The sequence below is a fragment of the Mercenaria mercenaria genome, chromosome 12, assembly GCF_021730395.1.
Source record: "Mercenaria mercenaria strain notata chromosome 12, MADL_Memer_1, whole genome shotgun sequence".
Taxonomy (NCBI): domain Eukaryota; kingdom Metazoa; phylum Mollusca; class Bivalvia; order Venerida; family Veneridae; genus Mercenaria; species Mercenaria mercenaria.
Window position 1 is genome coordinate 44,688,301 of NC_069372.1, and position 27,880 is coordinate 44,716,180.

General features: G+C 33.2%; 1 protein-coding gene across 3 annotated transcripts in view; it reads right to left on the bottom strand.

The window, feature by feature from the left end:
* The window catches only part of LOC123533315 (potassium voltage-gated channel protein Shaw-like), a 127,756-nt gene that overhangs the window by 71,030 nt on the left and 28,846 nt on the right, over window positions 1-27,880 (bottom strand). The window contains exon 1 of one of the 3 annotated variants that reach the window (XM_053519918.1): window positions 19,114-19,425. The exons of the other annotated variants lie outside the window; for them this stretch is intronic. Coding sequence (XP_053375893.1) covers window positions 19,114-19,170 — 57 coding nt within the window. The 5' untranslated portion in view covers window positions 19,171-19,425. Of the gene's footprint in view, window positions 1-19,113; window positions 19,426-27,880 lie in introns of those variants that run through there. 3 annotated transcript variants of the gene reach the window in all.

Here is a 27,880-nt window from a genome sequence, read left to right on the forward strand (position 1 = left end):
AAAGCTGCTGTAAACAGCTGTCCTAGTTATTTTAGTTATTTATGAAAAGTCATAAGAATAAACATATCATGTAAAATTATACATGCCAAAAAACCAAGAGGAACAAAGTTCAATGTTCACTGTCTGAGTTAAGTAATTAGTGTCTCTAAATTAAGCACACAGAACTAAAGAAATAACAACTTGATTGACATAACAATTCTATATATATATATATATATATATATATATATATCGGTGTCGGTTGCAAATCAAGGTAGAGTGTTTCTTGGGTGAAATTCCATTCATACAGTTAGCATCGAGGTTCTATGATTTCAGTTAATGCCAGCATATCCCCGAAGCGGTACCTTTGTACCTGTAATGCAGCTGGAAATTCGCAACCGTAATTAAGACATTAAAAAAAAAAACGAAAAAAAAAAAACACAAAAAAAACAGACGAACAAATTAATTGTCTTTGTTTGATGATATATAGTAACAGTTGTATATGTAACAGACACCGAGTATCAGTTAGTTTTGTCATTACAATCTGACGTGAAATGGGCCGCAAGAACAGTCAAATTGTAAAACGCGCGTGTTAATGCGAATTTAACAATAATGATGATTATTTATATATGCTTATTGTAAAATGTGTATGATACGAATAATGATCAATAGATAAAGAAAGAAACAGACAAATAAAAGAAGTTTGAAAAAACTAATATAAAAAGTTTGAGTGATGATGATGAAGATTGTATACAATATCTATATAACTATAATACGTTGCTTTTCTTAGAACAATATTTTTTTCAGTAATTCACTTTGTGAAGTTTGGTCTATATGAATTTGATATATCGAAACGATGAGCATAATTTTGACGAAAACTATTTAAGATTTGAAATTAACATCTTTTGATTTACTGTAGAATCAGACAGCGGTGTTTGAACACACAGTTTCTGAATGAACATTTTCGGCTTTAGGTGAGGTTCGAACCCTTACTATAGTGGTAAGCGACCGTGTAATTTTTATTCAATATATGCTTTTAATGGGATTAAATTATGAGATCATGTTACCTGAGCAGCCATGTCAACAAACAAAAATACTCCGTTGTTACGGTGTATCAAACCATGAGTAGTTTTCATTCTAATTTTATCAGTTGAAAGAATTGTCAGTGAAAGTGCTTAAAACTAATCATCTGGCTATCTTTATTCATAACGTGCTTTTTCAAATTCACAATGTTACAGTGTATCATGCCCGTGAGTAGCCTGATTTTTAAATGTTCCTTTTTTGTCGTCAAAATTGGTTATATTAGCTTGTAACTGGACTGTCTCAAATACTCCGCTATCATGTATTAAACTGTATTACATAGATTCAGCCATCCCAACTTTATGCAAATTTAAAGTACTCCATAGTTACGTTGTATCATTCACGTGTCCAGTGTCGTCTTGTCATACACTCTTTTTTGTTCTGTGTTTTATTTTATAAATGTAACACTTTAATTCCCAAAAATCCAAGTTTTTTAAAATTGGCTTGATTTTTCTTGTTTCATTTTTTACATATAATCAAAGTATAATGTATAACGAACTTTCATGCAGATAGGAATCTAAAACGCTCCCTTTCCGGTATGCTTTTTATTACAGTTTCATTTTTCCCTGAAACGAACAAAAAATACGGATTTCCCGAACACGTGTTTTACATGACACCTCGTTGTCACATCATTTAACTCGTGCAACACACATTGCAAATGATCGCACACTCTTCATACTAGTACACTTTTACCAGCATATGCGTCGTGTCTTCGGATGAGACGCATCAACATAAAAAAAAATATGATATTATTCTCAAGTGCTTACCAGTGTTTCTGTTTGGCAAACATTTCTACACGAAATGAAATTATGGCATTGAAATTCTTATCTACGCCTCCACATGAACTATTTAAATTTTCAAAGAAGCGCGATCCAGCGAATGTCAGGTACTGAGATCAGCTGTTTATAAACAAGTCCTCCAGTATTTTCACTGAATGGCTTCAAGTCTAGGTAAAGTGCACACTGTAAGAGAATCTATTCGCAAAATGGTATCATAAAATGGCACTATATAACATAAACACAACATCAAATTATTCATGATTCGTAACGTACCTGCATAACAAAGTCTTCTGGTATATCAGTTATATTGTATATTACTTTTATGTTAGTATGTCTGACAAAACATAGTTATGAACACAATTTACATACGTATGAATACCACTGTGAAGATTACCTATTTCACGTGATCATGATATACGTTTCAATGAGACCATCCAGCTATTGTAAAATAGATAAAGTTCTTGTCAGAAGCATTGTCTTTTTTTTTTTTCTTTTTTTTTTTTTCTTTTTTTTTTTGGAAGACATGGAAGATCATGATCAAACGCTAACGAAATGCACTTCATAGGTGAACCGCACAGCAACAGACAAAAATATATTCCTTGTGAAATGCATAATGTACACGAACGATAAAAAGTGATAGCATTACATGAATTTCAAGAAAGAAGTATGTATTACCTGCCGAAAGAATTCAAAACACTATTAAGGCCTTATAAATTTCCAAAGAATTTGACTGCTTTTGTTTGACATTATTAATATCTTCAAATATGAGTGCATAAGCGTGTTTTCCTAGACGCTGTAGAGAATAATGACAGAAAAAATACCTGGGGCACACTACAAATTTTCTTACGGTGGTATTATTTTCTGTCATTCTTGGATTATTTGTAAATTTCTTTTGTTCGTACACACCAACCTCTACAGTGAGTATGCCATATGAAACTGACTTATTTACTGAACATGATTTATTTTTCATATCAATACATGAACGTGAATAAGCCTATCCGACCATATGGCATTAAAAGAACTGTTAATCATCTTATATCTTGTGAAGTGGTTCCCTTAAACGTTAGCAAATGAGAGCAATTGTCAAGTCTGTGACAACTCTAAGGCTGAAGACAAAATACACTTAAAATGTAACTATAGTAATGAAACACATTCATGCACTGGCATTTCTTAAATGTATGGAATTCCTTTGAAACTGCATTTAAGATGACTTTTAAATTATACCGGGAAACTTTTACAGTGTGAGAACAGTCAAAAGTCGCATGCAAAAGTTAACTCCACTATTTAACATTTCAATCAAGAAAGAATAATCAAAATTACATCAAAAGTACATATAAAACATAAGAAAGAAAATAATTTTGTTTTTATCTTATTATTTATCATGATTTATTGCATTATAATTTGATGCCTGAATGTTAATTTTCTTGAGCTGCCAATCCCTATAAAGCACGTACAGATGTTACTGATGGACACCTGCAGATATATAATGCATATTGCACGTTTATGAATAAATGCTGATGATATTGCCCTGTGCAAACTTTTAATTGATGTAGACAAACTTTCATTGGTTAATTGGTTATTTTTTATGGATAAACTTTCTGCTACAGCTGAAATGGAATATGCCCAAAACTTACCCAAGCAGGAGACACAATTTGAACTCTGTGATAATTTTAATGCAGGGGAAGAAAGACATTTATGATAAGTAAACAAAGAAGCATGAAAAATGTCGAGTATATATGAGCCGCGCCATGAGAAAACCAACATAGTGGGTTTGCGACCAGCATGGATCCAGACCAGCCTGCGCATCCGCGCAGTCTGGTCAGGCTCCATGCTGTTCGCTTTTAAAGCCTACTGGAATTGGAGAAACTATTAGCGAACAGCATGGATCCTGACCAGACTGCACGGATGCGCAGGCTGGTCTGGATCCATGCTGGTCGCAAACCCACTATGTTGATTTTCTCATGGCACGGCTCATATATAATTATATATCTATATATATCGGTGCAACGAAGTTAAATATAGAATGTTTAGTTGCAATTAAAACTGAAGATGAATTGAAACTCCAGGTAGTACAAAATCTGATAACAGGCGAGTTGTAATAATAGCAATTATCATTGAACTAAAAAAACTCTCTTTTACGATTCATGCTAATAATCTTGGCATTATCTAATTATCTATCATGATAAATGTACAGGTACCGAAAAACAGTAAAATAAAAGTAATCTTGTTATTTCATTGTTCATCGCAGTATATCTAAATCTTTATTAGATCTATGGCCAAAAGATAATTTTCGCTTTGAAATTCTTGAAAGCTACTTTGTGGCTATTAAAACATTTACGGCTAGGGAATGGGCTCCTTTTAATAACTTGGCTACCAGCCTGATAATTTGAGGTTTTTCACTATCGGTTTGTTGTTGTCAAAAACTTTGTCAAAGCTGATAGGGTCTTTGATGTTGTTGTTTTTTTTTTCTTCAAAGAAATAGGGGGAAACATATCTCACACACAATTAGAGACAACAGAGTCAGTTTATATGTTTAATTGTTCTGGGAAAACGACTTTGTAATATTGCAAGACTAGACACTGTTTTATATTTGTCGTGGAATTCCTTTGATTTGTTATTCCAGATCATTTCTTTGTTCTTTTTCGATTCAATAAACTCATCAGCCATTTCGTTTGTCCACAGTGATTTTTTTCTCCTGTTTTATTCATATTGAATATCATAATTATTGGAAAACCCCGTGAATGTTTAAATGTGTAGAGTATTTAAATTTGAACAATAAAATGATTTTAAATAGTTATCCACATGCATATTTCTTGAATGCCTATATAAACGTATCATTATCATCTAATGACGTGAGATAGTTCATCTTCTGTCTCTGTCTGTATAATCACGTTAAATTAATGTTGTTTCTTTTGCTAAATTTAATATTGCTGATATATGTATTTATATAGCTCTATTGACCTATTATGTTTATGATATCCAAGGATGAGGATCATAATTGCAACTCCTAAAATATGAAATATGTTATCAGTTTTGCTATAATCTTTTTCTCACTTTTTACCACATGTTTTTGTTTTGTAACAACATTAGTGTGACCCTCAACAGTGACTGACTGATTCCCATTAAAGAACAAAGTTTGAAGGAAAATGCAGTGGGGTTCTATTTTTTAAAAGCTTTTGATCAATATATTTTTTATTGTCACTGTCAAAAATGTTCAAAAATTTGATCAAAGTTTTCTTGGATAAAAATATTTGATTGTGACAACGGGACTTCAGCTAAGGGTAACTCTGTTTACTACTAGTCCTAACTTCCTCAGAGAAGAGCTGAACTTTACTAACTCCTAATATTGTATGTAAGTTAGGATACCTGAGCAGACCTATTGTTTTCCCGACAATATGAACCTATTCGTCACTGATCTGCAACATTAATACTAAACTAAATAAGTGTTTATCAGTTAAAGTTATGAGATCATGTTACCTGATTATCCATATCAGCTTTCCAAAATACTCCGTTGTTACAGTGTATCACACCCATGAGTAGTTTTCATCCTTATTGTCAGAGTCCCTTTTCAATGAAAATGTTTATATCATGGCTGTCTCACTTTATAAAATAGGCTACATCAGATACTCCTCTGTTACGATTTTGCACACTCATAAGTAGTTCTCAGAAATCATTTTTTTCACCCTTAGTGAATGAAATTATAAATTAATAGGACACTTTGGTTAAAACACACTTTAGAAGTAAAATTCTTTATATTAAGTTGTGTTCGGTTTCATACTGTTTTCTTATTTATCCTAATTTAATACATGAGAACAAAAAAGTGGCGTATAGGAAGTAACAAAAATTATGTACCCTTCTTTGAGACTGTTGAGGATTGTGCTCTTTTTGCAATAGTTTTGAATTTACCCTTAATCAAACAAACAATCAAGAAACCGCTAGATTTCGTGCACAGCTGATTGACGCAACACATGGGAATCACATTACTTAGCTCGTGCATCACGTTTTGAAAATGATCAGGCATTCTTAATGCACTTCTACGAGCATAACTGTTCCGTTTGTCCCTTTATTCAAAGTGAAAACAAATTAAATAATAATAATTAGTATTTACTAGAGTTTCAATCTAGAACAATTTTCCACGAAATAAAAATCGGATGTAATATTATCCTCAATCGTTTCAGGAAAGAGTTTCAAATAAGCTTGGCTTTCTACTCAGTCCTTTATGCTGTAACTATGTAACGTTTCATGTTGTAAATATATTCGAATAAAATATTGTTTAAACCAATCGTTTACCAGTGTTTCAGTCAGGAACAATTTTCCAAGAAATAAAATCGGATATCACACGATGGAACCTTGACACCTTGAAATTCGTATCTACGTACTAGCTCTACATAAAATCTAAATTATAAAGTTTGCTCCAACAAATAATGGTATCATAGTCGGGAATTTAGCTATTTTCTTGTAGCTGTTTATATACAAATCGTCGAGTATTGGCTGCTAGTCCAGGTAAAGTGCATAATGCGCATGCAACAAGCCGCAAAATCGTGTCATAAAATAGCACTCTATTCAGAATTACAAACAGCTTGATTTTTTTTTGGAACGTAGATCTGTCTTCTGGTATACTTATTTAGAAATAAAATGGTAAAATTATATTATGTGTTGCTTTTATATTGGTATGTATCCAGACTTATGGAATGCTGTTCGTCAGGCTTAAATATCCAATTCACAAAACTTAAAAAGTTTTCTATAAATCATAAAGAACTAAAACTAACATTGAAAATCTAAAACATTTTGGTGTGAAATTGGCAATATCTATATACATGTACAGCTAAAGCTGCAAATGAACGTCTGTTTTTGCCATTACAGCACAACAGAACAGCATAAATAGATATCCGAAAAAATGTTGTCATTACAGAGTAATTACTGTAAACTGAGTTGAATCCGCAATGTCACAACGAATTCACAGACTTGATTTACAATGCCAATTCGTATAAAAAACTTCTTGAATAATTATTTTAATCGAATATCTAATTGTTTTTAAGTGCATGTTGCTTTTTCAATTCTGTATTTTGAATCAATTTTGTTTTCACTGACATCTTACAACAAATTATTTTCTCTCCGTTGGATTTGCTATGTACATGTGAATTTTACATACTGTACATTGGGTGTGCACAGAATGGTTATACACGCGTGCTTGTACTATTGATAATGCATTTTCTTCTTTATAATATAAATTAATAAGATAAAAATTAAACAATGATTGCATTCATTTATTATCTTGTCAATTAAACAATGACTGCATTAAATTTATTAACTTATCAAAAAATTAATGAATAAATTAATTCATTCATTCATTGATATAACTTTATGATAAAGAATATGTACTTTTTCTATAACATATTGTTTTCTTTGAACGAGAGAAATATTGTAATAATTTATCTTGCTGATGTTGAAAAAAAGATTGACTTAATAAATGAAATCACCATTTTATTTAAGACCAACAATCAGATTTCATTTCCTGTGAATATAATAAGTAGTTATAACAATTGAAATCAGTATTGTACTGACGATAGTTGTGTATTGGAAACAATCCTACCGAATTGCATCAATGCTAAGCTTTAGCCTGCTGTCGGCAAGTAATGTTGCCTTTGCGACCAGTGCAGACCACGATCATCCTGTACGTCCGTGCAAGCTGATCATGGTCTGCGCTATTCGTTATTAAGTCAATAAATTTTCATTGAACACCACAGTGAATAATAAGTGGTAATGCCCGAATTGAATTATGGACAAGTCCATTTTAGAAATTTAGCAGGGTAAAAGTTAATGCTTCGCTTTAAATACCGCGTAGGTGGAACTATTCTTGGTATTTTTAGGCACCTGTACAACACTACTTCTATTTCTGTTGAGATAATCTGCATGAATTGCTAATTGTTACTTGCACCAGAGACATTATTTGGCATGCGTACACTGATTCACTTCTCTTCTATTTGTCATGTAAGGTTCAAAGATATTCAGAGAGCACTAAGGTCATCTAACGATTGCTGACCGTTAAACAGTATAGGAGGACCCCATAACTCTCAATGCTGAACTGTTAAGTATGCAAGGATATCTAGGCAGAGCCACCGGTTTTTCCACAAGCCAATGGATAAATTTTTATATGAACGCTTTACGTAATGAAGCGGTTAGGGACGAGTAATTTGAGGTCGGCAACTGAGTTACATTAATACTAAAAGAAACCATTATGGTCAGTCAGTTTAAACGATTACCTGAGCTTCCATATCAGCTATCCAAAATACTCCGCCGTTACGGTGTGCAGTTTTCATGCTAATAGTCCCTTTCTAACTTAACTATTTTGATCTGTAACATTGAATTCATAGAAAATTCTGCATTTGTACTGCATCACACATAATTATTTTTTTTTATCCAAGCAGTTTTATCAAAAATTTTGTCGTAATTTTAGAATACTCAGCAGTTACGATGTATCATCACATATGACAAGTGTCGTTTATTAAACACCATTTTTATCAGTTATTTAAAATCAAAAGCAGGACCTTTAAATTTCAAAAATTAAATCCGTGTCTTCAGAAAAGCCGTTTAATCAGATCAAGGTACGTTTAAACAAATACTTCATCTACTTTACTACCATCTTATTTACCATCAACAAAAGGGTGCATGGGAAATAACAAATAAAAATAGGAATCTTAGGCGTGTCTTTCCTAGAAAAAACGGAAGATAGTGCTCCTTTTATTACAGTTTCAGACTTCCCTTGAATCGAACAAACAAACAAGAAACGGATATTCTAAGCACATGGGTGACTTGACACATCACTTTCTCATCCTTTTTCTCGTGCAATACGCTTTGTAAATGATCATGCAATCTTATAAAGATTCTCATAGAAACCATATTAATCAATATACTTTTAACCATATGAACGTTGCAGTTTGGCACACTTTTTCACGAAACAAATTATCATAAGAAGAATCCTTAAAACCTACGCCTTCATTTGCTCTGCATAAAATTATTAAAACAAGCAAAGCGCTCTCACGAAAAATCTAGTACAGCCAGGTATTAAATTTCCAGAAATTTCTTGTAGCTGTGTATATACAAATTCTTGGATCTTTTAGTGTATTGCTTCTAGTCTCGGTAAAGAGCACTCTGTACATGCATCTAGCTGCAATTTGTATACAAAATGGCACTAAGTTACATTCAGAGATACAAAACAACACAAGGTTGCCCCTTTTTTGTTTTTGAACGCATCAGGAAAACACAGACCTATTTTCTGGTATATCAGTTATATTGTATGTCACTTTCAAATTAGTGTGCTCACAGCATGTCTATTTACTCTCGGTGGTATTCAGGTGTAAAAATGTTGCTGTCAGATTTGTCTATTTCAAGTATTCAAATATCAATATAAGATACCTTTCAAGGGGGTTATTAAATTATAGAAAACACATATATTCCTTGCCAGAAGTATTCCGAAGACATGATAGATTTAAAGCTAATAAATTGCAAATGAATCAAGTGAACCGTACAACTGCAGACAAACATATACTATATACCTCTTGCGAAATGTATCAAGAAAAACTCAACGATACATATGTCGTGCCTCTCATATAAAAAGTAAAACCTTTATTTCTTGCCGAAGAAATCAACAAGCGAATGATTGAAAGCTACTGATTTGCCAAAAACGAACCAGGCTGTATTTGTTAATATCATCAATCTCTTTAAACCTGTGTAAACCTTTCAATAATTATGAGCATGCTAAGCAAGTTAATTTTTCATGAATGCTTTCAAGAGAATTTTAGAGAATTTGTTCTGTTCGTCCAACCCTTCCTCTATACCACAAGCGACGCCTAGGAAAAAGACTTTCATTTACTCAACTATTGCGTATGAAATTCTTTTTATATTAATATCTGAATATGATACATCCTATTTTTCATATGACATCAAAGGGATTGCTAATCATCCGGAATCTTGAAAGAAATATTGTCATTTCCCTGATAAATGAGGTCATCAAACGCAGAAAGATAAAAAAAGCGCAATAGGACATTTCAAATAAAACATTCGATAACTTGTTACAGTTTCATTTATACATTTAAGGTGAACATTAATTCAAAGAAAGCGTACACAATTTGAGAACCTCACTATCTGACCTTTTAGTCATGTCAAAATAATCATCAGTGGAACAAAAAGACCTCGAAACACACAACCATTAAAATTATTCTTTCATTATCCAATTATTTATCATGATTTGACAAATTTTTTTTATGACTCAAAAATGATTTCTCTCTGAGATTCTCACAAGCTGCCAATTTCAGTTAACTATTTCCTGTACAACACTGATAACTTGATGTTACTGATGGGTTCATACAGATGAAATGTTCATTACATGTGTTTGTGAATAACTTTTGTTAATGTTATTGCCATCATAGAGTTTGATAGGAAGTTAATGTCATTTGATACAAAGAAAGGCATAATACTTGACAAAAGCAGAGTTATGATATTTGGTTGAAGGAGCATAATGTCATTTGACAGGTTTATAAAATTAGATAGAAAATTACATGTATATTTGATATAAAAATATTTTATCATCAAAGAAGTTCTATTCACTTTCTTAAGCTCTTCGAAATGAATATAGAAAATCGTTTTAATGATTTGTTTTTTCTGTATTATCTACGATTACTGTGTTTATAAAACAGTGAGTTTTGTAACAGTCTTATATGGCTAGATATTTTGTTTGTATGTGAGAGGTAGTGAAGAGTCATATACTATATATAGTTTTCTTTATTAAATAAGTATAAATCCAAGATTTTACTCACAGCCCTTCTTTCGTACACGATCAATGGGTTCCTAAATTGACCATATGTCAATCACCCGACCTTCCCATGTCCTTTGATCTCCTATCCCCCGTTAACAAGCATTTTCTAAAGTAGCTTACAGTTTATACCACATTAATATATTTATCTTTGCTATCTTTCTACCATATATTCTAAACAATTAGAAATTGCTGATGAACTAATGCGTACACAATATCTAAGTAAACATTTGGAAGTGATATCAAGACATATTAATTGTTATTAGAGTAGTTGCCATGCCAACCTAATTTCAGCTTCATGTGCAAAACTTGAATTTTCATTACCTCAAACGACTTAACGCTTCATCCTTAGAAATTGTACGTGCGTATATTAAAAAAGGCCTTCACAATTCGCAATTTATATTTTCTCCTTTATGTTTTACCATAAAAAATGTCGTACCAGGTATTAAGTCGTACCTTAATTCTACATGTAACCGTACTCTTACAAGCTTAGAATCTCAACCGCTCTAATAAAGTTATCTGGCGGATGTGAGAACACAGCATAGAGACATAACTGACATATCACTGAGGGTGATGAATGTACCCCCACACGCACGTAGTACATTGTAATTTGATGCACACAAGATTGCATAATTATGTGGACTGTATGTATATAGACTCTATGTATAAAGTATAGTAACGAAAAACAAAGTCCCATAACTCTGCAGAATATTTATCTTAAGGGTTTGAGAGATTAGGCGCGCACAAGACTGCATATGCAGACTGTATGTTTATAGTATAGTAACAAAAAACAAAGTCCCATACCTCTGAAGAAATATTGTCTAAAAGAATGTAACACGCAACATGCACAAGGGTTGGTAATGATCACTTGAGTAAAGTTTCATTAAATGGGGTGCAAGGATTCGGGAGATTAGGTGTGCACAAGATTGCATATGCAGAAAGTATGTACACAGTACAAAAAATAACACCCATAACTGTGCGAAGTTGATCACTTGTATGAAGTTTCATTAAATTGTGTGTAACGGCTCGGGAGATTAGGCGCGCACAATATTGCATATGCAGACTCCATGTATATAGTATAGTAACAAAAAAAATCCCGTAACTCTGCATTTTTTTTTCTCTGAAAGAACCTAACATGCACCATGCACAGCTATTATTGTTACTGATCACTTGTGTGAAGTTTCATTAAATTGTGTCAAGGGGATGAGGAGAGTTGGTGCGCACAAGACTGTGTCTACAGACGGACAGATTACCTGAAACTAGTATATTCCTCCCCCACTCCCTTACAACTTCGTTGTTCGTGGGGTACAATAAGCATTGACCTTTATATTCAAGCTTGCCTGATAGTTTTCTCTTCCGGGAAATGAACTTAAAGCAGCTGAATTTCATTCTGAACTCGAAGAAAGACTACCTAGATTGTTTGGGGGTAAAGGTGATGCAGGCTAGCCACGGTCACATAGAGTTGTATCGATGCTAGGTTTTAAATATCATGCAGAATTATGGTTGGAACTTTAAGCACCTGTATTACATTGACTGTATTTCTATAGAGATATTCTAGATTCCTAATTGTTACATTCATAAGGCAATGTTATATTTTGCATAACACGTGCACTCAGCAATGCATTTGGCCGCTGGTTGGCTCACTACTGTTATATTTGTCCATTCATATAGTTCATACAGGAGGACTATAAGCACTTATGCGGTTTTTACGTATGTAAGGATACCTGAACAGAACCATCGAGCTATCGGTCTTTCTATAGTCCAGATGGATATTTTTTTCCATATAAACACATTCGGTGTTAGTTAGGTTCGAACCCATAATGAAATTGTTAGCGGAGAAGAACTGAGGACAACGACTGACTGTTTAAACTGAAAGAAAACATTATGGACAATGAGTTTAAATTTTAAGTTCTGTTACCTGAGCATCCATGTCATCTATCCAAAATATTCCGCTGTTACGGTGTATCAAACCCATGAGCGGTTTTCATCCTAAATATCAGACTCCCTAATCAACTTGGCTATCTCAAGTTATAACTCTAAAATTATTTAGGCATCTAAAGAACGGAACTCTACGTTGTGTTAAATCAAACATGTATATATAGTATATAATCCTAGTTGTTGGTCAATTTAAAATATTCTGCAATTATGATGTATCATTAGCTAGTATCGTTTTGACAAACTCCTCCAGTGTCAGCTATTTAAAGACACTCTGATATCAAAGATAAAATGCAAGTTTTCAAATCATTTCGATTTCTAACTCTTCAAGCAAGGTACGGTTTAATTGTATCATCAACATATGGCTGCATTGGAAATAACAACACATGACATGAATCTAAACGTGTCGTTCCTTGAAAAATATGGATGAATGTACCCTTTTTATTAAAGTTTCAATTCTCTGAATCAAACAAACAAGCAAAAACGGATTTCCTGAAGACCTAAGTGACGTGACACGTCACTATCACATCATTTAACTCGTCCAAAACGCAAATGATCGCACTTTCATAGGGATATAAAATTCCTTTCTAATTCCCAAATAAAACATGTTAGTCTGATTGATATAATCCTTTCAAGTATTCATGGGTGCTTCAGTTTTGAAATTAGATCAGGTGAAACCTTTTAATTCGTATCTACGTCCACACTAGCTCAACAGAAACAATACACATTAATAACAGTATTGCATTCAGGTATTAAAATATAAAATCCCTCGGATATAGTTTTTGTTTGCTTCTAGTCTAGATAAAAGCACTATACTGGAGCATCTAACATCGAATCATATCACAAAATTGAGAACTATATTACCTTCAGAGATACAAAAAACACAAGGCTGACTTATTCTTGTTTCTCAATGCACCTGGAAAACATAGATCTATTTTCTGGTATATCAGTTATACTGTATGTCACTTTTATTGTAGTGTTCTCACTTATTGCAATCAGTGGTATTCATGTGTAAAAATGCTGCTGTCAATCTACAGAAAAACATGTAAATTCCTTGCCAAAAGTATTCCGAATACATGGTAGATTAAAAGCTAACAAAATGCATATCATATATATTTCAAGTGACCTGTAAAACAAAACAAAAACATATAGGCCACATACACCCTGCAAAATGTATCAAGCAAAATCCAATCATACATATGACTCTTAATTGAGCAGAAAAGAATCTGCACTTCTTGCCGAAGAAAGTAACATGCGAACGATTGGAAATTCCTGAATTGTCAAAGAACCAGGTTGTATTCGTTTATACCACTGATCTCCTTAATCAAAGTTCATTATTAAATGATTAAGAACATGATTTTGTATGTTTGTGAATTTTGTTCATTTGTACACCCTACCATCTATATCTCATGAAACGCCATTATAGGCACGTCTTTTATTTACTCATGTAAGGATGAAATTGTTTTTATTTCATATTATTACGTGAACGTGATATATCCTATCATATCGTATGACATCAAACGAATTGCTATAATCATCCAGAATGCTGAAAAGCCACTCTCTAAGTGGAAAAAATGAGAAACATTGTCATTTCTCACAACTCTGAGGTCGAAGATAGAAGGACAGTATGCTGTATGTAAACATCAAATACAAACGGATAAAAAATTAAATGGGACATTTCTAATAAAACATTCAGATATTCATTACGTTTGCATTCAAGGCGGACATTAATTTAATCTGAGAACATCACTCTGTGATCTTCCATTGAAGAATACACCACAAAAAAAGATATCTAAAGCATAGCAATGAAAAGTATTCTGTTATTATCCAATCATTTATCATGAGATACCGGAAGTCATTTTTATGGCTTCTCTTTGACATTCTCACGAGCTGCAAATCTCAGTTAACTATTTGCTGTACAACTTGATGACACTGATAGGTACATATATACAGATAAATGATTTATATGGCGTATTTATAATTAAAAGTTCATTAATAATATTGTCGCAAAGGCACTGTCCTGTTAGAAAGTCTTGGATTTTCATTAAAATGTGTTTCTTTTCCGAAAAAGGTGTTTACCTTCCGAAAACCTTTCATTTGATATTAAATTTTCTTGAATTTTAAATAAGAACCAAATTTGTTAAGAAATAAATAATTTCACGTATTATTAGAAGTTTAAAGGGCAAGGAAAGCCTGACAGTAAGTTATTTTATATGAAAGCCATCCTCGAATATTTCATAGCACCGAAAAAAAAAGATTGGACTACTATTGAAAAAGATATGGCGGTTTGAAATTTAAGGGAATGGCTGATCATGGAGGCAGCCATTTTAGTGTGTTTATGACGTCATTTACACACTGCTGAATACTTTATTTAGTAAATATCCTTTTAAATAGATTAATTTCACATGTTTCTTGAGAGTAAGATGTAAAGCATGGTAGTTTCTTTCATTATAGCTGGAAAAAGTAGAAACATTATAAAAGAAAAAATGTAAATACAGTTTAAATACATTTCTAGAAATTTATTAAATATGCTATTTTTTTCTTCGTTGCCATGGAAACAAAATGGCGACCATTTTGATCAAATATTTAAGTGTTCACAACTTTCTCATTTTTAAGCCGATTATGTAATTTCTTTCACTTCTTTGAATGATTTAAGAAATTCATGCAGATGGAGTTAACATAAGAACATCATTGCCTTTCCCTTTAAGTGTTTTTAAGGTTCTACTAGCGGAACATAATTCAGGTACGACATTTTTTCATCTAAAGAGGGTGCTTGCAAAACAAAGAACATCGCAGAGGCATGTTTTTAAATATACGATGCACGAGATACAAATGGTCGGTTCCATGGCAACCCCAAATATTAAAATATATATAATGATGAAATGTAAAATTGAGAGAAGACCTTACATATGTGCAACAGACCAAGTTGGTTAAGATTCATCAAGTTCTTTAAGAAAAGATATTTATTTATTATCTTTGTCGATCCAAAAAAAAGGTTAAGTGGGGGCAATTAAAACAAAACTGAAAGTGGATCTTGCCAGGATTATACATACCAAGTAACTCTGACCAGTATATTCAGTGCAGAAAATGTATGTGTAAATTGTAGACGATCAATGATGAACGCCGGGTCATCCACCTATACCAATAGCTCAACATGAACATGAGCTATTTAACGTAGCTAGAGTCTGCTATTATTCTTCTTAGTTGCATTCTTTGCTTCCAAAGAATCTTTTTACATATATTATTAACTATCACAACATCAATCTTAAGTGCCGTGTGGTGGCTGTAAAAGTCGCCCCGTACTTGGATTCAATGTTATATTTTCTTGTCCTTTGGGATCATGGAGTCCATTTAACATATGTGTAATAAAGTCCCGCTTAAGCCGGTGCTAGAGGGAGCGTGAGAGGTGTTCATCACCTTTCATGTACAGGCTCAATCAAACCGAGTCTGTACTATGTGCTTCGTTGCGTTCTATGCTTCCAAAGGATCCTTTCACAGAATTCATTGACATTTCTATGTATATTTTGATTAAGGTCATTAGTCAATTAAAGTGACGAAACCATTTCATGCAGTTAGCATGGGAGTTCGGCGGTTCAAGCCATTGTCTGTTTACAAATCAGTTTCCTTCCCGCCTCCAATAAAGCTGGGAAGTGGCTTAAGTAATAATAAACTTAGCCGTTAGTTTGACATGCAAACAAACACATTTATGAATTGAATATATTGATATACGGTAGCAGCTGTATACAAAACATTCAAAGAGGATCTGGTTTAGTCATTACAGTTTAACGGAAATTAGGCCACAACAAGTAAGTAACGAAACAATCTTTTTTTGTTCTGTCTTGTTAGTGGAAAGTTATTGTAAATCAAGTTGAATCTGTTTTGACATGGACGTACAGGGAATTTCTCATAAAAATCATGATTATATGCGGATCATTCTACAGCACAATGGTGACATTCGCTAATTAATGCAAATGAAGTATTGCAAACTTCTGTAAGACTTACAGACATCTAGGAAAAGCATAGCTAGGTTATGATTGTTCCATGGACAGAAATTTACCTTATTACCTTTAGATGCGCGCTTTCTATCTGGCAATCAAGAAAATGAAGTTATAACCCTTAGAATTATTTCGAGTTCATATATATACTAATAAGAAGTTTGTTAATACGTCATTAACAAAAGACGTTGCAAATGATTGCATAGAAAAAAAACAATATGTAAATTCCTTGTCAACGGTATTCCGAAGACATAATAGATTAAAAGCTAACACAATGCGTATCATGTGTTGTAAGTTAACCGTACAACTACAGACATACAAATTAGCTGTTTACCCCCTCCGAAATGTATCAAGAATAAAACCAACGATACAAATGTCTGTCTTTATTTCTTGCCGAATAAATCAACATGAGAACGATTAAAAAACTACTGATTTGCTAGTGAATCAGGCTGTATTCGTTTATATCATTGATCTCTTTAATATTGAGTGCATCTGTCAATACTTTCAATGAGCATGCTATGCAAGTTGATATTCCGTGTATGATGTGTATTAGTTTTGCTTGTGTGTCCCATCCCCTATACCACAAACGACGCCTTGGAAGCAGGACATATTGCACATGATTTTCTTTTCATATTAATATGTGAACATGATATATCCTATCCTTTCAAATCACATGAAAATGATAATCTTAAAAAAACGATGCTCTAAAATGTAAAGAAATGAGAAACATTGCCAACTGAGAAGGTAAAGAAATACAATAGGGCATTTCAAATAAAACATTTGGTAATTTGTTACAACTTTAAGGTGGACATTAATCTAAAGGAAGTGTACACAGTTTGAGAGCTTCATATTTTGACCGTTAAGGCATGAAAAAGTAATCACCACCAAAAGATCGTCGAAAACAGAACCATTATTTAAAATCATTCTATTCTTATCCAATTATTTATCATGATTTGGCGGATCTTATTCTTATTACTCAAAGATACTTTTTTATCTCTTAGATTCTAACAAGTTGCCAATCTCAGTACAATAATGACAAGTTTATGTCACTGATGGATACATACTGATAAATGATTCATAACACGTGTTTATGAATAACTGTTGTAAACGTTATAGTCCTCAGAAAGTTGATAAAAAAAGAAGCAAAATATTTAACATAAACAGAGTTATGATATTTTATGGACAAAGCGTAATGCCATTTGAAAGGCGTTATGAAATCAAATAGACAGTTAATAATATGATTTGATATTTTATCATTAAAGAAGTTCTTTCCGCCATCTTAAGCTCTTTAAAGAAATATAGCAAAGTTTTTTAATGTTTTTTTTTCGAATGATCGATTACCTCTTTTATAAAACAGAGCGTTTATCTTACAATAACAATATTTATCTTCATATATTCTAAATGATTTATAATTCCTGATGAACTACTGCGTACACAACATCTAAGTCAACATTTGATAATAGTATATGATTGTATAAAAAAAACTTAAATGGATATCAAGCGGTTGCCATGACAACAGAATTTCATTTTCAGGTGTAAAGTGTGAATTATTTTATCTCAGATCAACAAAATGCATCGTTCTTAGAAGTTGCATGTGCTTATAGTATACAAGGGCCTCCGCAACACACATATTATAATTATTCTCCCTTATGTTTTATCGTCAAGAATTGACACACCACGCACTAAGTCGTATTAAAGCCACTGACCTCCAGTTCGTGCGACAACCAAAAGGGAGAATCAGAAAGTTATTGCTATATTTCTTCAGAAGGCTTTGAAACTTAGTTACTTACAGATTATGAGTTATGGATACACATAAGAATTAGTAGTTTTTTACAATTTTTCCATAAAAAATGAGACGCATTTGTAACGGGGTACCGAAAGGTTATCTGCCTTAACTATAAAGCCTTATATTTTAACAATACTATGGTATTTAAGCTTGACTGACTGATTTCACTTCCGGGAAATGAACCTGTAGCAGCTATAATTCATGCTGATCTCGGGACTACCTTGTGAAAGATCGTTTAGCAGTTAAATGGATATCAGAGAATTGCATTGACTTGGTCACGGTCACACCGATTTGCATCAATGCTACAAATTTAATATCATACAAAATTACGTTTGTCATTTTAGACACCTGTATGACACTGGCACCATTTCTGTTTAGGTTATCTAGATTCCTGATTGTTAAATGCACAAGACAATGTTATGTTTGGCATTACACATGTACTCTCACTCTGGACATGCATCTAGCCGCACACTGACTCAATACTGTTCTATTTGTCAAGTCAGGTTCTTGTTGGAGGTCTCAATGAGACACAGTGCGTTTTTATACGTACGTAGGGAAACGTGGGCAGAGCCAGCCGCTCTTTCCCCAAGGCAAAGAATAACTCTTTCATATGAAATAATTCAGTGCTAGGGAGGTTTGAACTCATAAAGATGTGGTTAGGGGACGAGAAATCTAAAGTCAGCGGCCGAGTTACATACTAAAAGAAAACAATATGGACAATGGGTTTAAATTAAGAAATTTTGTTACCTGAGCATCCATGTCATCTATCCAAAATACTCCGCTGTTACGGTGTATCACACCCATGAACGGTTTTCATCCTAATTGTCAGACTTTATTCAACTTGGCTTTCTTAAGTTATAACTCTAAAATTATTTGGGTATCTAAAGGACCCTGCATTTGTGTTGCATCACACATATAAGTAGTTTATACTAGTTGTTGGTTTAAAAGATTCCGCATTACGATGTATCCTTAGCCATGGCTAGTATCGCCTATAAATCAAACTCATTCATTGCCAGTGATTTAAAGACCCTCTAATATCAAAAATAAAATGCAAGTTTTCAGAAAATCTGTATGATTTCTAATTTCAAATAAGGTATGATTTAATTGTATCATCAACACATGGGTGCATGAGAAATACCAACGTAAGACTAGAATCTAAACGTGCCTTTCCTAGAAAATGTGGAGGATTCAGATCTTTACGGATTATTATTATTCAGAAGTTACGTGACACGTCACTGTCACAGTTTTTAACTCGTGCAAAATGCGTTGCAAATGATCGCACAGTCTTAATGCACTTTGATAAGCAAATAAAATTCCTTTCCATGTCCCAGATAAAACATGTTAGTGTGATTGATATAACCTTTACAAGTATTTACGAGTGTTTCAGTTTTGGACGTGGATCGACTTAATCCTTGAAATTCGTATCTACGTCCAGACTAGTTCTACATGTAATTAAAAACATAAACAATGCGCCTTAATGAATAACAGTATTACATTCTGGTATTAAATACCAGAATCTTTACATATAATCCCTTAGAGGTATAGTGCACTCTACACAAGCATCCAGCTTCGAATCATATCACAAAATAGAACTATATTACATTCAGAGATACAAGAACTACAAGGTTGCCTTATTTTTATTTCTCAATGCACCTGGAAAACATAGATCTATTTTCTGGTATATCAGTTATATTGTATGTCACTGTCAAACTGGTGTGCTCGCTGCATAATTTGCAATCAGTTGTATCAAGGTGTAAAATGCTGCTGTCAGCTTTATCTATTTCAAATATCATATTAATGCAAAATACCTTGCAAGGAGACTGTCAATATACAGAAAACATATAATTCCTTGCAAAAAGTATTCCGGAGACATGATAGATTAAAAGCTAACAAAATGCCTATCATATATGTTTCAAGGTAACTGTAGAACAAAACATAAACATATAGGCTTTATGCCCCCTGCGAAATGTATCAAGTAAAATATGTCCATACATTATGGCTCTCAAGTGAGCAGAAACACTTGTATTTCTTGCCGAAGAAATCAGTATGCGAACGGTTAGAAACTCTTGAATTGCCAAAGAATCAGGCTCTATTCGTTCTTTAATCATGAGTGCATCATTCATTAATTTACAACATGCTAAGTAAGTTTATCTTTTGTATGTTTGTGAATTTGTTTGTTTGTACACCCCACCCTCTATACCACATGAAACGCCATTGAAAGCAAGACTTTTATTTGCTCACGTATATGACTTCTTATTTCATATTATTACGTGATATGTCCTATCCTATGACATCAAAGGGATTGCTCTAAGCACCCAGAATCTTGAAAAGCCACTCTCTTAGAAGTAAACAAAAGCGAGAAATATTGTCATTGCTCACAACTCTGTGGTCGAAGTTAGAAAGAAAGAATACATGTTGTTATTATCGAATACAAAAAGATAAAAACATGCGATGGGGGCATTTCTAATAAAACATTTGGTTAATTGTTGCAGTTACATTTAAGGTGGAAATTGATTTAAAGGAAATGTACACAATTTGAGAACCTTCACTCGTGAAAAATAATGAAGAATGCACCACACAAGATATCTAAAACATAACAATGAAAATAATTCTGCTATTATCCTTTCATTTATTACGATATACCAGAATCAAAGATAATTTTCTCTTTGACATTCTCACATGCAGCAAGTACCAGTTAATTGTTTCCTGTACACCACTCACAGCTTGATGTCACTGACGGACATCTACACACAAAAAAAAAACATTCATATCACGTATTTATGAATAATATTCTGTTAATATTATCGTCCCGAGCAAACTATGACTTGAGAATTGTTAAAAGCACTATTGCATTAGAAAGTCTTTGTTTTTTTTTTTCTAAAAAAGGGATTTCCTTTCCAAAAATCTTTCATCTGATATTAATTGACCTTGAATTTTATATAAGTATGAAATTTGTTAAGGACAATAATATTTTCATGTATTTTTAAATGCTCAAAGTATTCATCAGGTTCTACAAGTGAAACATAATGCATGTACAATTTTTCCATCTAAAGAGGGTGCTTATCAAACAGAAACTTGCAGAGGCATGTTTTAAAATATATGATACACAGATACAAATGGTCAGGTCCATGACAAGCTCAAAGCCCTGGAAATTGAAATACATATTACGATAATTAAAAGAAGGAAATATAAAGGGGGGTCCCAGTTAGGTGTCCAGCCAGGAACACAATTTCTGTTATTTTTTTTAAAACTGGTTCAAACTTTTTACCTGAAACTTTCATGATAAAATAACTAAGCAATGGCCATTCACACAACATGTTGCATTTTAAATTGTACTGAATACTTTTTTCATCACAGAGCCACAAAGCGGTCTAATCAAATTTACTGATTTTCAATGGACGAACTTTACCAAAAAGCTAAAACATTTTTCATTAGTTGATATATTAAGGTGTTATTTTCAGCAGATATTGTAAACTAAATAAACATAAAAATGACAGTATATCAGTATACTCTGATTAATACTGGAAGAGTGGTGCACTCTCAAACTGGATAAAAGTGGGTGGGGTAAATAAATATTCGAAGCAGCACTTCAAAAATTGTGCAGTTGTTATGAAATGGCCTCAGATTATCTATTACTATCTTAATTGTGCCCCCCATGTGTGGTGGGGGCATATAGATGTGCTCTTATCCGTGCGTCCGTCCGTCCGTGCGTGCGTGCGTCCGTCCGAAGGTCGTGACGCGCCTAGCTCAAAAAGTATTTGATATAAATTGATGAAACCTTGCAAGAGTCTTTATCATGATATGGACTTGCGCACCTTCTATTTTTCGTCTGGCTCCGCCCCCTAATTTTAGAGTTACTGCCCCTGAAATAGTAAAAAATGCACATTTTCACCTTGTGACACGCCTAGCTCAAAAAGTATTTGATATAAATTGATGAAATGTTGCATGAGTCTTTATAATGATATGAACTTGCACATCGTCTATTTTTCGTCTGGCTCCGCCCCCTTTTTCTAGAGTTATGGCCCCTGAAATAGTAAAAATTGCAAATTTTCACCTTGTGACACGCCTAGCTCAAGAAGTACTTGATATAGATTCATGAAACCTTGCATAAGCCTTAATCATGATATGAACTTGCGCATCTCCTATTTCTAATCTGGGTCCGCGCCCTATTTCTAGAGTTATGGCCCCTGAAATAGTCAAAAATGCACATTTTCACCTTGTGACACGCCTAGCTCAGAAAGTATTTGATATAAATTGACGAGTGTTTATCATGATATGAACTTGCGCACCTACTATTTTTTATCTGGGTCTGCCCCCTATTTCCAGAGTTATGGCCCCTGAAATAGTAAAAAAATGCACATTTTTACCTAATTATGTGCCTTAGGCAGAAGTATTCTCGGTGCCTTACTCAGAAGTATTTAAATGTATATTCATGAAATCTTGCTTGAGTATCATAATGTGACCTTTGCACATATGGCATTCTTCTTGAGAATTTTAGCATTCATTACAGAGTTATGGCCCTTGAAATAGCCAAAATAGTGGCTTTTTTGTTTGTGATGCTCATAGCTCAAAAAGTATATGGTATAGAATAATGAATCCTTTTCATATTTTTTAGGGCTATACCCCTTTAAGACTGCAAACATTTGAATTATTTCCCCTTATTTGTGACAAATGTACCAGTCGGGGTGGGGGTGGGGGGGGGCACACCCCGTGTCCTACAGACACATTCTAGTTTTATTAAATACAGACTTGGTTGATAAATTTTAACAAAACATTTTCTCTTTAATAAGACTTTATACATGTGTGCCATGGAAAAAATCAATGCAAAAAATTTAATGTTAATTTGAACAATAGCTTTCCTCAAAATATACTGCCTCATGCAAAACCTTGTGTTAAATACTTTGAGCTTTCAGGGTCAGTTTGGTTTGTCTACATGTCATGTTCAAGGTCCATGCTTTTTCCATGACACACATGTAGAAAGTGGGAAATTTTTTGTTAAAATTTATCAATCAATGCTGTATTTAATAAAATTTAGATAGTAATAGACAATCTGAGGCCATTTCTTAACAACTGCACAATTTTTGTAGTGTTGTTTTGAATATTTATTTACCCCACCCACTTTTTCCCAGTTTGAGAGTGTACCACTCTTCCAATATTAATCAGAGTGTACTGATATACTGTCATTTTTATGTTTATTTAGTTTACAATATCTGCTGAAAATAACACCTTAATATATCAACTAATGAAAAATGTTTTAGCTTTTTGGTAAAGTTCGTCCATTGAAAATCAGTAAATTTGATTAGACCACTTTGTGGCTCTGTGATGAAAAAATTATTCAGTAGAATTTAAAATGCAACATGTTGTGTGAATGGCCATTGCTTAGTTATTTTATAATGAAAGTTTCAGGTAAAAAGTTTGAACCAGTTTTAAAAAAATAACAGAAATTGTGTTCCTGGCTGGTCACATGTCAGATTACCCCACCCACTTTAAATGTGAATATCTATAAAAGTAAGTCAGAACTGGTAACAGTAACACTTGTTATTGAAACTTAATACATGTAGGTACATTACCAAGAAGTATAAATAAAATCAAAAAACATTTTGCGCAGACACCTAACTGGGAACCTCCCCCCCCCCCTTTGAGAGAAGACCTAATACGAATGCTACATAGAAAGTTGGTAATGATCCAACAGTGTTTCATGAAAAGAAGTTGGTTTTAGAATTGCCGGTCCCGTAAATGTTTCAAGTGGGGCAATTTAAACAAATCTGAAAGGTGGCCTTCTCAGGATTCAACATACCAAGTAACTCTGACCAGCAGTTTCAATGCAGAATTTTTTTATGTAAATTGTAGACGATCTATGGTTTTTCTACAATGCACTTCCTCTCAGTGTTTTTATTTTATTTTTTTATTATTTTTTTTCGTTTTTTTGTCATTATATGGGTAAAAATGACATGAGTAAATTTGATATAGAAAAATAATTTAAAAAGTAGGCAAGACAGATATGGTTCATTACATGTGGACATGTGCGCCAAATGTTTTAACTGGGAGAGCAGAGCAGAGTTATGACCCTTGACGTAGTCAAAACAAATATGCAAACAGTACAGGAGTGGGGGCACCAGTGTCCTATGGATTTACATCTAGCTTCAACTAAAACCGAGGGTGGATTCTAATGACAGAAATGTACAAAGTCTGACAACATGCAGTGTATTTAAGTGCATCTTTCAGTCACCCCATGACCCTTCATTCGGGTAAATAAAAACAAACCACAAATTATGCGAAACAATGAAAATAACCTTGTTACTATCTAACTATTTATCATAAAATGCTGAGGTTCATAAATGCAACATAATGATAGTTATCGTGTAATTATCTTATTACTTATCATGAAAGACCTAATGAATTTAGTATGCCCCAAAGATAATTGTAAAAAGCATAAATAGCTGTCAATTTTAGTTATAGAGTACTTACAAGATAAATGTTTCAATCTGTTAATTTCGAATAAATTGTATTTATTAAAATCCTACTAGCCCTCAAAACAATAGGGGTCATCAATTTCATAAGCCTAATCATGCTATCAAGTTTGAACAAATAATTGGTCAAGTCGTTCTCTAGTTATTGAATGGAAACTGTTTTCAAGGTTCAGGTCCCTGTGACCTTGATCTTTGACCTACTAATTGGGGTATCTACTTCATAAGCCCAATCATGCTCTCACGTTTGAAGGTTTTGAGGCAAGTGATCCTCAAGTTATTGATTGGAGACCGTATTCAATCTTTAGGTCCCTGTGACCTTAACCTTTGATCTATTGACCTCCAAAACAATAGGGTCCATCTACTTTATACGCCCAATCATACTGTGAAGTTTGAACGTTCCGAGTCAGTGGTTCTCAAGTTATTGGGCGGAATTATTTTTTAAGTTTCATGCCCCTGTAACCTTGAGCTTTGACCTACTGACCCAAACACTATAGGGGTCATTTACTTTTTAAACCCAATCATATTATTAAGTTTGAAGGTTTTGGGCCGAGTGATTCTCAAGTTATTGGGCGAAAACCGTTTATTCTACCGACCGATCGAACGACTAACCGATGCGGCCGACAGGTGCCCGCTTCTTCGAAATGAGGTATGATCAAGATGCACTTGTTGTCATCGGCGTTTCCATCCATACTACTTTACAAAGCACTATCTTTTTTTTTAATGTCTGCAAGCTTTTGTTAGCACTCGATATTCATTACGTTATAATCAGATGGGAATATAACTAACCGAATATTAGGCATGCTTCAGTTTTGACGAACATATTTATAAGAAAGCTAGTCGGTAATTTTTTGTATAAAAAAAGGCTATGGATATGAAAATTCTTACAAAGATTTACATCTCGTATGAAAATATGCATGTCGAAAAGCAAGAAAAAATACCACTACCAAGTTCAATACTGCTGTCTTTAATTGATCACATTGAACAATAGAAACAACACCTTGACCAGTGGTGAACTTGACATTTCTATGAGTATGCAAGATACAGATGACGCTACAACGCCAGAAACTTTCCTGGTTCGTGTAAAGCACCCACACTCGTGACTCTTGTGTAATTGTTAGTAATTTTCAGTTGTAGGGTTTTAGGGTTACGGAAATACACAGCTGCGCATGCGTCTGTTGTACTTATGACACAGAAATTCAATTGTAGCTACATCCATGATATTTCTAACAAGTAAGTTTGCTTTCACGTAAGTTAGAGCCATCTTTGGTATATTTGATTTTTGATTTGATGAAATATTTTGACAAAAAATTGGAAACAGTTCAAAATCATACACTACAATATTTTTTAAGTTATGATAAACTTTAGGAACTTCATAAAACATGTTAATCGGTAAAAATACTTTAACAGGCAGAAAATACAGTTGGATAGGTTTTAATAACTTCTGCAAACTTATTTGCACCGATTCAGAATACATTTTAGAATGCTAAACATGCCAAAACTTTACTTGACTGGTTTAAATATTTATGTTGGGTTCAAAATTGGAAACCTTAAAAGGATGGTACATTATATGGATTGATATGATTTTATTCATTTATTGCAAACTATTCACACTCATCGGTTTTCCGATCTGACAAAAACGAAAACTTGACGAAAAACAAATTCTGATACGTACTTATACAAAAAGCAAAACAATACATTTCAAATTTACTTCATTATTTCTGACGACCAATAGATTTTTTATCCTTTAATATATATTTTGTTTTAAAAGTCTATTTTCACCCCACCCCTCCCTAACCCCTCTATACGACCTTTCAATCGTCTTTTAGGACATTCACTTTTCTGTGTTGAACTTTTAATTGCCACAGTCTTTTAAGGCATTAGCTTACTTAATCTTTGTTCGTCATCTTTAGACTGTTAACCGATAAATAGATTATAAGTTGAAAATTTTACAGAACTGAAAATCTTAAAGGTCACTAAACGTAATAAATTTTATAAAAAAAGATTACATATTACATTGAACGTCTACATGTATAAAATTTTGAGACATAATATTATTGCTTAAAGGTTTCAATGTATCTCAAATCTTAAATAACATTTAAGAAGTATAAATTAAAATTGAGATGCAAGTAACAAATTAAAAGAAATAAAGTATGTATTGTAATGTTTTTCTATAAATTCTTTAGCTCCGAGTCTACTGAAAAGTACAAAAGGTTCAAACTGAGGGAAACTAATTTACGAGTTAGCAGACCTCAGAGATGATAAACAGTATTGTTGTAAATTTAGTAGTCTTATTAAAGTTGATTTATTAATTGATTCTACTGATGTGAAACTTTGGCCTCTGCTACTAGAGATGTCATTCACCAGTTACCTCATAAATGCATGGGACGGAGTGTGTTTCATTTGATCATTTATCAGGGTATGTTGTCATCATGTACCATCGAAACATGTTGATTTGTTAGAGTTAGAGATGGCCCATACTTTGGATGGTACCATAGTCAACGGTTTATCCCAAAATATTAGGGTAATCTTTGTCTTTCATCACTATGATACACTCCAAATATGGGAGGGTACCTGCTTTTGTATATAAGCCTAGGTCAGAACTTGGGAGGAGATTCTTTACTTTTGGCTCGGACTTTGAAAATGACAGATCATAGAAATAAGAAATGAAATATTTTACAGTTATAATTATAAGTGACTTTAGACCAGATGAATGAGAGAATTATAATTTTGATGACTTATTTCCATCACTAGACAAAATCTCATAATAAACTAACATTGAAAATTGGAATTAAAGTGTATTTTATCAATGGAGTATAAACCCCCTCACCCGAACCTACGTTTTTCAACAAGTATGTTTTACTACTTTTACTGCTTTACATGAACACATATACAAAGAGCCATGGCTTTATGATACAAGAGGAAAAACAGAAGAGGGGCTGTGACATTTGATACAAAGAGGTGCTATGTCATTTCATACAAAGACCAATTTCATGAAGAAAGAACAGAAAAAAAAAACAGAAGAGAGGGTTTGACATTTGATAAAA